At 35.5% G+C, this 12,463-nt stretch overlaps 1 protein-coding gene across 4 annotated transcripts in view; it reads left to right on the top strand.

The window, feature by feature from the left end:
* Positions 1 to 12,463, top strand: part of Taf4b (TATA-box binding protein associated factor 4b) — a 194,950-nt gene that overhangs the window by 57,579 nt on the left and 124,908 nt on the right. For all 4 annotated transcript variants that reach the window (XM_038331300.1, XM_038331301.1, XM_038331299.1 and 1 more), the window contains 2 exons: positions 3,696 to 3,826; positions 8,843 to 8,968. In XM_038331300.1, coding sequence (XP_038187228.1) covers positions 3,696 to 3,826; positions 8,843 to 8,968 — 257 coding nt within the window. The remainder of the gene's footprint in view (positions 1 to 3,695; positions 3,827 to 8,842; positions 8,969 to 12,463) is intronic.

Below are 12,463 nucleotides of genomic sequence, written 5' to 3'. Positions count from 1 at the left end.
CATAATAATAACCAATCCCCCTTTCCTTGTATCAGTCCTAAAATTTAATTCTATTCTTACCAGAGAAGAAAACTGAGCTAGAATATTAAGATTTTTCTCTAGGTACAGGGTCGTCTTTAGTTGGCTGCAGTGAATTTAAGAAAATGGAAGAGAATGTACTCTTATTATTTGGAGCCAAATTTCAATGCCATGTGAAAGAATATAAAATAGAATATTTAATGTAATGAGAAACAGATTATAGATTTTATATGAATTGTACCATATTTGGTCTGCTTCATAATAAATGAATGTTCTAGCTGTGATGTATTGAACACTTTTATTTTGTAATTTAAAAAAGGCCATGTTCTTTTTTGTGAGCAACTATAATTAATAGTTTTTCCTGGTACGGTTTTTGTCGGTTAGACACAAGGTAGGTTATCTGGGAAGAGGAGTCTCTATTGAGAAAATGCTGTCATCAGTTGACTATAATGCCTTGTTATCCAGAGCATTGGCTCAGTTCTCTTGACCCTCCACATATATTAATCAGTTTGATTTAAATCTTTATTAAATGTTACATTTAAAATTAAATATTATTTTTGATTCTGTGAATATGGGTATATTCTCTAGTGGGGTTGCCTACAGTGGTCAGAGGTGTAGAGTACTTCTAAAGCTTGAGTTACTGGTCATTGTGAGCTTCACTATGTGGATGTTAAGAACTCTGTCTGAACCCTCTGCAAGTGCAGTATGTGTTCCTAACTACTGAGCTGTCTTTTGATCCCTGGATGATCATTTTCTTAAGGTTTGAAGACATCTTAAGATAGTAGTCAGCTACTTTTTCCCACATGGAACCAGGTGATGTTTGCCACTTTGTGTTCTGTGATCTCTGTCACAGGCGTTCAACTTTCTTGTTCCAGGTAGAAAGCAAACAGGAGCAACATATGAACAGATGAGCAGGACTGTATCTTAATGGGGTTCTGGCTTCCATTGCAAAATACCATAGCTTTGAAGGTTTCAATGATACGTATTTATTGTCACAGTTCTGAAGTGGGGACGTCAGATCTGGATGCTCATCAAGATTCCTTGCCAGGGACTCCTTGGTGGTCTTTGGACAGCTCTCTTTATGTTGTACCCTCATGTGATCTACTCTTCCCTATTCCTTTTGATTAATTATACCCAAAGGGCTACACATTAGTTGTCATAACTAAGTCACAAACAGAATTTCTGCATCTGTTTGGGGGGCGAAACAAACCTTTAATCCATTGATTAGATTCCTATAAAACTTTGTGCTTAGAAAGAGATGAGTTTTGACTTGTTGGCTATAGTTTGCAGCCCTGTTTGCATTAGGAGAATTGAAGAAACTATTTGTGTTTTCAGTTCTTAATGATGAAACAGAAACAATATAATACAAAATGTAAACTAAAAATTCTCTGAATTATCTAAACTTAAAGGAAACAGCCAAGGGGTGAATGAACGTTCATTTATTTTTGGAGATGTTTTCCATTTATAATAAAATTCTTTTCCTACACAATAGTTACCAACTGAGGGCATTCCTAAAGATAGAAATTACACATTTTGTGAAGGTTAGATTAAATGTCAGTATTCTTCATTTTTCTCTAATTATCTTAATTAAATTGCAGACATTCAATAAAGTCAATAGTAAACACACAAGCACTAACTCTCCCTAATCAATTATGTTGGCTTTCTTTTAAAGTATTAAAAGTGGGAATTAATCTATAGTTTTTAACTTGTGCTTTAAGATTTGTTGCTTAATGAAGATAAGTTTGAACATTTACTGTTGCATATATTCAGGAATTATTTATTAACACTTTTTCATTTCTAATGCTTCAAAAATAATATAGATTTTTAAAAATAAATACCGATTATTATATTTTATCTGTTTTGCTAAGAATCAAGTCCAGAGCCTTCTATAGATAGTATAGATTTTTAAATAAATTGCTTCAGCATTATAAGTATATTGTTGTTTTCAAATTCCTCTTCCCCAAGAACTAATTTTATATGGTCATTTTAATTTAATCTTGAAATAACTTGACTTCCCATGTTATTTAATCTTGAAATAACTTGACTTCCCATATCTACCCTATGTTTTGTTGTGATGCCTATTTATTTTTTAAGTTTTTATGTGTGTGTGTGTGTGTGTGTGTGTGTGTGTGTGTGTGTGTGTTTGTGAGTATCTGCATGTAAGTGCTGTTGCACATGGGAGGCTGTTGGAGTTACAGGTTGTGAGTCACCATCAAGTATGTAAGGAATTGAATTCAGGTTCTGGAAGAGCAGCGTGGGGGCTCTTAGTTACCAAGCCATCTCTGCCACCCATGTTCAGTTACAATTTTAACCATTTGATTGTTTTGAAAGTTTACTGTTTCTTGTATACAAGGCCCAACTAATTATTCATGTTGAGTGTTTAAAGGTAGTTGGGAATTTGTAGTGGGTTTTTCTTTTCCCTTTGTTTCAGTTTGAATTGGAAATGAGCTCAGTTTTGAAAAGTAAATTTTGAAGTAAATTTTGATTTTGAAGGCTTAGTTTAAAATAAGTTGGATAATTTTAAATCTTCTTCCTAGTTAGTTTACTTAGACTACGTTTTAAATTAAAATTTATTTTGTAGTAATGCCAAAGTATATTTGAGTTGTAATTAAATTATGTTTTTGCTGTAGTTCAGCCTTTGATGAAAATATGAGTATATATTATATGAATTAGCATATAAAAATCAAACAATATTTTTAAATTACTGTGAAGATATATATAAATGTGTTTTAAAACAACATCAGAGGCCTGGGGAAATGGCTCAGTAGATAAAACACTTGCCCTGCAAGTATAAAGACTGCATCCCTAGCATTAAACACACACACAGCACTATCACCACCACAACAGCAACAAAAAGAACACACAGGTGCCTTTAAAAATATATCTGAAATAGATTCCTTAACTGTCTGTCTCTTTAGGTTTGCATATCTGTTGATTGCATATCTATTGTTTTGTCTGAGAAACACTGTTTGGATAGTGTTAGGACTGTTTGTAAGAGAGGTGCTGTTCTTGTTTGTCATTCAGATTCTTTTCCTAATACTTTTTTCCTCATTACAACCTTTAAAACCATTAAAACAGGTTGTTCTTAAAAGAAACAAGTTATTGAAATTGATGGTGAAATAATGGCTTTTGAGCATATTTCAACTTGTAATTTAATAGGTTAATTTTTGAAAACATGAGTAGTGCAAAATATAATTGGTAACAAACACAAAAGATACTTTTATAGACCAGGAATTAACAGATTTATAATTTAAGTTCACTGAAATGAATGTCATGAATTGTTAACAGTGTCAAACATGGCTAAAATGTGACTTTCCATTTTTTTAATTACTAAAATTAACAGAATATAACACTAATTTCTGCAGTTACCATTTTCCTCCCTGAACACTAAACTTGATTTGTGTTCTTATTAACTTTGTCCTATAAATGACCTTGCAGGGAGAATGATTCTAGAGGCTAAGGGAAACAATGTCTATATTTTCTGAGGCTCCAGGCTAGGTTTTATTAATGTAATGTCTAAGATCTTTGAAGTTGTGACTTTACCAGGAAAATTATAATCTCCAAACCTTTATTCATAATGGGTATGACTTCCAGGGGGAACTGAATACCTGCTGTGCTAATTATTTCAATTATAAGCCACTACTAAAACATGTAATGGATTTTCCCTGCCTCTACAGGTAAAAAGCATGACATTACGGAACTTAACTCTGATGCTGTGAACTTGATCTCCCATGCAACACAGGAGAGATTACGAGGCCTTCTAGAGAAACTGACTACAATTGCTCAGCATCGAATGACTGTTTACAAGGTAAAGGGAATCATCAAGGAAGTGTAGACTGTCATCTCCTGAGCAATGCTGAAGGTGGTTTCATGGACAAAGGTCCATATCTTTATGTATTTTTAGAAGGAAGATTGAGACTTATATTTCCTGTTAGTAGTTTCCTTAATTGCTTTACTTGGGTATGCTTATATAGTAAATCAAATTAAAATAGGATTTGAAGTAGTGTCCAAAGGAGGTTTTGTGTTGCATATTGGAATACGCACCTGCTTTGTCCAAGGCTCCTCCTCAGGACTGTATTAAGGAGGAGGTTGTGCTAGGGTAGAATATTGGTGGTGGGTATTCTCTTTTGTGGTCTGGACTCTGCTAACAGATATATGGCTGTTAGTTACATGATGACAGTGAGTGCTCATACTAGTGCCACTCATTACTGTTCTGACTGCTGCTATGAACGACTAAATGCAAGGATAGCCTGTCTGATTCCTAGTGGTGTAACAAAATGACTTGCTGTTACCAAGATGAAAATACTTAGTGTATTTGAATTGTAGTTTTTATTGCTTCGTGGCTTTTAGGGTAAGATCAGTTGTGAATTGTAGTTTCAGAGGCAGGGAAATAACTAAATGATTATGGATTTTAAGAAAAGATAATAGGATGAAAAGGAACAACCCTTTTCTTATTAACAAATGTTGAGAGCTAGATTTCCAACATGTTGGAAAATAGGTAACTTCATGAGGTTTTAAGTTTGCAGTAGGATCATTCTTTGGCAGCCATACAGATGAAAAGAAATCCAGAATATCTGCTGCTGTTTTCCTAGTAAGCTAGCTGGAGAAACCATCTAATGTACATTCTGCTTCATGTAGAGCTTTGGAAGATGTATAGGTATTAAGGTCCTTACTTTCAAATTTTTGTGAGAATTTATCAGCCTGTCTAAAAAATATGGAATCAGCTGTGGAAAACAGTGTCAATATTTCATTTTATGTGAGTCTAGAAATTTTTCCGTTTTTGTAGGTTATCTATTATTTATGTCAGTTCAGTTGGTGGTAGTAATTGCCAACTGGTAGTAATTTTGTTTCTGATTCTTACTTGTGTCTTCCTTTTTTCCTTTGTTATTCTAGTTAATGACTTCTTTATTTTATTAATCCTTACAAAGAACCAGATGATACTTTTTGTTTCTCTGTTGATGGCTGAGCAAGCCTCTGATCTATGAGTAAAACAGAAAATCATTAGAAATCATTTTATCATTACTTTTTTTTAAAGGCCAGTAGTGTTTGGTTTTACCCTAGGTCTCTGGGTTATCTAGTCTCTGGTTCTTGGTCACCCAAGCAGTGTTTGAGTATGGGTTTCATCTCGTGGAGGGATCCTTAAGTCAAATCATAGAACATTTTAAATTTAAAAAGTTGTAGAGACTTTAAAAGAACCCATCACTCAGAAGTCTAACTTTTCTTTAAAAGTCCAAAAACTCTCAACTGTAGGCTCCTATAAATTAAAGAAAAATTATATACTTTCTTACTTTAAGAGGAAAGAACCAGAGCACAGTTACAATCAAAGCGAAGCCCTAGTCCATCACAATCAAAGCAAAGTCCATCAGTATAAATAGCTCAGTATGTGACACTCATGGTCTTCTGGGCTCCAAAGGCTTTCCTTTCACCAGCTCTGCCATTTACAGCATACCCAGTTTATCCTGAAGTTTCAATCCAGCTTTTTCCCACAGCTGCTGCTGTCTTTTGTTGTCATTGCATGGTCCTGGCATCTCTTGTTGACTGGGGTGTCCACGGGCAGCACCTTCATCGTTGGCCTCCTGGGCTCTCTTCAGGGACTCTGCCCTTACCACATGGTATCAATAGTCTCTCTCCATTATGCCTTCAATCCTGGGGTCTCCACTGCAACTGAGACTCTACCTTCGAAGAGAATGGCTGATGGCTTCTCCTGGCATCTTTTTAGGGACTCTAGCCCTTGCATACAGACCTTTTTACTCTATGACCTTTTCATGCCTGAATCTTACACATTGTCAAGTTTGGCTGTCAGCATGAGATACAGCCTTGGCCTACTCTGGACCACAGCTTCTAACCCCAAGGAAATTCTCCTGATAGATTTCATTTCAGTGTGCCATTCAGAGTGCCATTCAAAACTTTGTTGTATAATCTTCAGGTAGAATCTTTCTATTGTATCAATTACCTTGTTACTAGGATTTGGTATCCATAGAAAATGTGTAGTATTTACCCTATTTGAAAGACCTTAATCATTTAACTTAAAAATAAATACCTTCTTAACTTACTGTTATACCATTGGCTCTCAAGTTTCTTAATGCTGTGACCTAATGCAGTTTTTTATTTTGGGGTGACCCTCAACATAAAATTACTTTTGTTGGTACTTCATAACTGTGATTTTTTTACTGTTAGGAATCGTAATGTAACTATTTGGTATGAACCTCTAAGAAAGAGTTGTTCGACACCTTTAAGGGATCATGACGATAGATTGAGAACCACTGTGCTATATGTTTACTGTTTCTATTGGTTTATCCTGCACCCTTTTCCCTACATTCGTTCTTTAGCATAGATAGTATTGCTGTCTGAATGTTATATAGAAAGATAAAATTATCTTTTAAGAAGAAATAAAAACCACCTAATTGCATTTGAACATACTTTAAAACTTACCACTATTTTCTGGACTTTAATTGTAAAAATAGTATGTGTATCAAAGATTTGGCCTGGTCCTTCTGCCTCTTGAGATTTATTTTTATCTATACAATAAAAGAAATACTCCGAGACCAGCCTGGTCTACAAGAGCTAGTTCCAGGACAGGCTCCAAAGCCACAGAGAAACCCTGTCTCGAAAAACCAAAAAACCAAAAAAACAAAAAAAGAAATACTCCAAACTATTAAAAAAACGAGCTACCATTATTAAGATCAAAATTCTACCATCTTTCCTATTCTAAATATTAGTTACTTTTGAAATTCTTTTACTTGCTTAGGTATAATGTTCTAATTAATCATTGGTCATAAGCTGAAATTTAAATAAAAATGCAGAAGTAATCTAGTATGTAGTCTAGTGTTTTTTTAAGACAAGGTTTCTCAGTGTAGCCCTAGTTATTCTGGGACTTACTCTGTAGACCAGGCTGGCCTTGAACACAGAGATACGCCCAGCTCTGCTTGTTGTTTTTGCACTGAAGCTTCAGTCTGTGCTGTGGCCACGGAGAAGTTTCACTCTACCTGAAAGGTACTGTGATGGTTCCTTTAGGTGGGGTCACCTGGTGGTGCTATCACTTGAGTCTGGATATCTAGTGGCTTTCATACTTTTAGTTGGTTCACAGAGACAGGAAGGAACATGATAATATTGGGGTTGCCTATTATTTAACAGAGGTGGTAGGGATTTAGTAGGTTAGAGAAAGATACTTATTTACTGTAGCTAGAAGAAAAAGGAGAAATTATGCCACAGGCAGTTGAATTGGTAAAGGAAACAGAATGAGAATGTGATATGGTTAAATTTTAGAATGCCAGTGCTTTTTAATTTAGTGTTTATTGTCCCTTTTAAATTAAATTTCTGTCTGTAAACTGTCTCTGGAGTTTCTGAACACAGAAATGGTTAAGATGAAGTATTTAGGAAACTGCTGTTATTGTGCTTAACCTCTATACTTGGCCTATAATGTATTCCACATTTTATCCTGTATTATTTAACTTTAAAGACCATTTGGGAGTTCTTGTATTAAACTTTAAGTAAAATAAGTAGCACTAATACATCCTTCTTCCTTAAACCATGTAATACTCTTTTGATCTAGTTAAATGCCAACAATAAAAATTTAATTTAAAAAGAATCTTGGGCATATGAAATCTCTTAGTCTAAGCTAATTGAAGCAGTCATGAGCACGAGGATGAAGTGGAGACGGAGATGGAAGTAGCATGGTGCTGGGTTCCCAGACAGGCGCTTACTGTGAGTTCTTGGCAGTGAGAGTCTCCTCAAGTGTTGACTGCTAAGATTAGTAGATGGCAGGGTACGTATTGATTGTTTAAACCTTTCTGCTTTGCCCACAACAACCCACATATGGATATTTGTATTATAGAGGGCGCTAGGTGACCATAGGTGAAGAAACTAGAAAATACTAAGATTTGAAGGCACTGTTATTGTACTTTAGCATACCCAGATGAATTAGATAATTTTAATTTTGTCATTTTTATGGAATACTGAAGTTAAGAAAGTAGAGTTTTTTTGTTAACAATTTTCATTTGTAAATTATATGTTTTCCCACTACTTGGGAAGCTAAGGCAGGATGACTTCAAGTTCCAGGAGATCCTGGTCTCTATAGTGACAGCCTGCCTATAAACAAACAAACAAACAAATAAATAAATAAATTAAATAATTAAATAATAAGCAAATTATATACAAGACCATCACTTTGTGGGAGATGCGGGGAGATACGGGGTTTCTCTGTGTATCTCTGGCTGTCCTAGAAGCCTTAACTGAAGTAATCTACCTGCCTCTGCCTCCATAGTGCTGGGATTAAATCATGTGCCACCACTTCCTGACTTGTGATTTTAATGTTTCCCATTTTATGTTCTATTAGGATAGAAGTGTTTTAGTTTATTTTAATTAATATTTTAGTTAAGATTAAGCCAGTCTGTTTCTTTTTCTTAGCTGTCTTTTTCAGTGAGGTGATTGTTTCTTGCTTTTCATCTAAAATTTAATTGTTCATATTTATGTCAGTAGATAGGAATTAATTTGACTAAGGGAAACTGAAATATACGTAATGTTATATTCTACTGGATTCTTTTTCCTATTGATAGGATCTGTTTGACTTAATTACTTTTCCTGTCTCTTGAGTAGTAGGCTTACTAAGGAAATCTTTCTGAAATGTAAATGCTAATCATCTCTCAAATTTTATGGCTGATTAAAGTTTCTGGCTTTTATTTGTTTGCTTGTTTAACAAAATTTTAAAAATACTCTTCTTTGAAAAATGTAGTTCTCTTTGTGTATCAGGTATTCTTCTGTATTGTTTATCAAAATGTCTAAGGCAAATGTATTGCCCAGAATCATAAGACTGTTTTTTCCCTAGGGAAGTGAAAATTACATCTTGTCTACTGATACCAGATCACAACTCAAATTTCTTGAACAGCTAGATCAATTGGAGAAACAGAGGAAGGATCTAGAAGAAAGAGAGATGTTACTAAGAGCAGCCAAGGTAAAGCACTGTGTGACTTACAGGAATGTGGCCTGGTGATGTGATCATAATTGGCTTCATCATTGACTGATAGTCTTGCTTTTATTAAACCTTTAGATTTCTCTTGAGAATATCCTTAAATGAAATTACAAATACGGTGTCTCATAGCCAAGGTGGTAAGGAGTGGTAGCTTTCCATTAATTTAGTTAATAAATCATAATCTTTTGTCTACTCCCTCCCAATTCATATTCTGGTGTACCCAATATCATTCCTATCCATCTATCCCTAGTGTCATGTTAAATTTCTATACACATTTTAGATTCTTAAGCTACTAGTTGGTATATACAAGTTAAAGTTAACAGGAACAGTTTCTTTTTTTTTTTCTTTCTTTTTTTTTGGTTTTTCGAGACAGGGTTTCTCTGCTTTTTTAGAGCCTGGCCTGGAACTAGCTCTTGTAGACCAGGCTGGCCTCGAACTCACAGAGATCCGCCTGCCTCTGCCTCCCGAGTGCTGGGATTAAAGGTGTGTGCCACCACCGCCCGGCAGCAGGAACAGTTTTTAAAAGACAGGAAGATTGTGATAGTATTAGGAGTAATTTGGAGTATATGGAACAAAAGTATAAGTTGGTGGAAAGGGGTTAGAGAGGGAAAGTGACAGGAGTGACAGGCAGACCCTGTTCTTCCTCTTAAGTTGTTTTCTAGGACTAGTAGTTCAGTTCTACTACAGGTTACATTTTGCACCTCTACAGTTCTTCACAGACAGACTTGGAGCTTCATGAGAAATGGTAAAGGCTGAACTCCAGAGTCTTAATTTTTATTTTGAGGACCTTTCTTTTAATTTCTCATGTTCCTGAAAGATTTATTTTTTTCCTAGTTACAGACTATTATCTTCCCCTTTTCTTTTCTTTTTTATTTTTGAGACAGTCTCATTATGTAGACATGGGTGTCTTGGAACTTTTCCCCTACACTAGGTTGGCCTTGAACTCATAGAGACCAGCATTCCTCTTTTTCCTGAATGCAGACATTAAAGACCTGCACCATTACACCCAGCCCACCAACTACTGTTTGTAACCCTTTTAGTCTCCTGTGATGAGACAGGATCTGTGTGCTAATACTAGTGTAGCCCATACAGTCTTTGAACTCACTATACGATTGCCTTTTCTGAAGTGCTGTGACTTACAAGGGTCAATCATGATACTTGGCTCTAATTGCTTCTTTGATCTATTTTAAAATAATTTTATACTTACATTATAGTATTATCTATACTTTTGCCCTTTTCTAAGATCCTGTCATTTTCTGGCATTTGTTCATCTCTACTCATTCCCCGACCCTTTGTATGCACCTGATACACACAAACTTTAGTTTGTCAGTATGTCCACCTTCCCTTTAACCTTAGTTGGGAGGTTTTTTTTTTTAGTATATTTACAGTTATGTAACTCTACTAGACAATTCAGAGACTCATTGGAAAGCAGTTCTGAGACATAATGACTTATCACCCTTAAATATTCTAGTGTGTATTTACAAAAATCAGAACATTTTGTCTTTTTATGATGCTAGCAGTATAACACTGTTGTGCATAGCACAAACTCCTGTTCATATTTCATTAGACATCTTGTTTCTTTTCTTCATGTTCCATTTTTCTTTTCAGAAATAAGTATTTCATTTAGTAGTGCACACTTTTCACATTTCTTCTGACAGTCTCAACTTGTCTTATATACTTCTTTCCCTTAGCACTTACAAGATCTTACTTTCAACTTATTTTCTATGTTATGACCTTCACCTGCATTCATTTGGTATTTTCTTAGGACTTTATGTAAGCCATGTACTTCTGACAGATGTACACAGAGGTGATGATACATTTTTCTGAGCTAATGACCTCAAAAGGCAACCTGATAATCTGAGCGTGTAGTTGTCTACCAGTTCTTTCCATTTTAAATTGACCATCTTCCCTTGAAAGTTTTTAGTTTTACATGGATTATTTTCATGTTCATAAATTATATCAACATCTTTTCCTTATCTAATTTTCATGCATCAGCCTTAACAAGTTCCTGAATCAGCCACTTCTGTGGGGATTGCCTTACACTGATTATTCCCATTAGCTTACCTTCACATATTAACCCTCTGTTATATGAAAGGCTTTCTTCTCCCTTTTTATGAATAATGAACCTGTGGGTTCATTCATTCATTCATCATTCATTCATTCATTCATTCATTCATTTGTATTTTCTGCCTGCCTCTCTACCTTTAAATAACTGCAGAATTTTTTTCTCCAGGAGTCAGAAAGTTTGCTTTTGTTATTATTATCCTTAGCATGTTTCGCTTATGTCTTCAGTGTATATATCAATGATATTCATATATCAACAGCTTGACTGACTCTTACCTCCTGTTTCCTTCATGGTGTTTTATTGGCCTTACCATTATGACCACTGGTCTGTGTCTTCCTGAGACATCCCAAACTTCCACAAGGATGTGCGCATCATAGCGTTGTCACTGCCTTGCTGTCTCAGCCCCAAAATGACTCTTTTGCTGAGAAGGGCAGGGAGATGGGACAGGAAGATATTCTCAAAATAAAACATAGCTTTTACTGATTTTTTGTTGTTGTTGTTGTTGGTGGTGGTGGTGGTTGTACTTATCCAAACTTCTTACAGGACTTGGAAAAAAGGCCTTACATTATCTAGTACGTGACTTCTCTTTGACACTCCTTTACTCATTCCATTCATCATGCTCACGCGTCTGTTCCAAGCTTGTGTTCAACTTAGGACACTTCACCTTTGATTTGGCATCTAAAACTGACAGTTGATCCTTTTCTTTTGTTACTGTGTACTTTTCATTAGATCTTCCCCTAATAAGTTAGAATTCCTCTCAGTTGCTTAGGCCAGAATCTAGATATTATTTTTTCCTCTTTAGTTTGTATCCTGTATCTAGTCTACCACAAATTTGGTTGGCTTTACATGCAAAATGGGATTTGAATTTATTTGTCATGGTCATCGATGCTGTACTGCTGTTCTAGACTGCATTCATTGTCTTCTCAGCCATCCTCTATTCATAGCAGTTGTTTGACAAAATTTTCTTAATTATGTGGGCACCTGTGCCTTCAGTCATAGATCTTTGTAGTAAACACTCTGTATGCTGCTGGAGCCCCTTTCTAAGGGGTTGCTCCAATGTATTCTCATTCTTGTGCTATGTAATAATAGTATTCCTATTACAATAGTCTTCCTTTAACAATCAGTGGCTGGTTGTTAAAACTACAATTAAACGCTTCTACCTCTTTTTTTAAAGCACTTTATTCTCTCTTTTTTTGATTTTTTTTATATTATATTTTTATTAAAAATTTCCGCCTCCTCCCCGCCTCCCATTTCCCTCCCTCTTCTCCCCTCCCCCTCCCTCTCCAGTCCAAAGAGCAGTAAGGGTTCCCTGCCCTGTGGGAAGTCCAGGTCTTGGAAGGTGAGCACCAAAACAGGCTAGCCCCCCCACCCACCCACCCAAAGCCAGTATATGTAGTAGGATCAAAATCCAG

This window comes from Arvicola amphibius, chromosome 5, assembly GCF_903992535.2.
Source record: "Arvicola amphibius chromosome 5, mArvAmp1.2, whole genome shotgun sequence".
Classification (NCBI taxonomy): domain Eukaryota; kingdom Metazoa; phylum Chordata; class Mammalia; order Rodentia; family Cricetidae; genus Arvicola; species Arvicola amphibius.
Note: the sequence above shows the minus strand (reverse complement) of the source record. Positions and strands in the feature narration are given on the sequence as shown.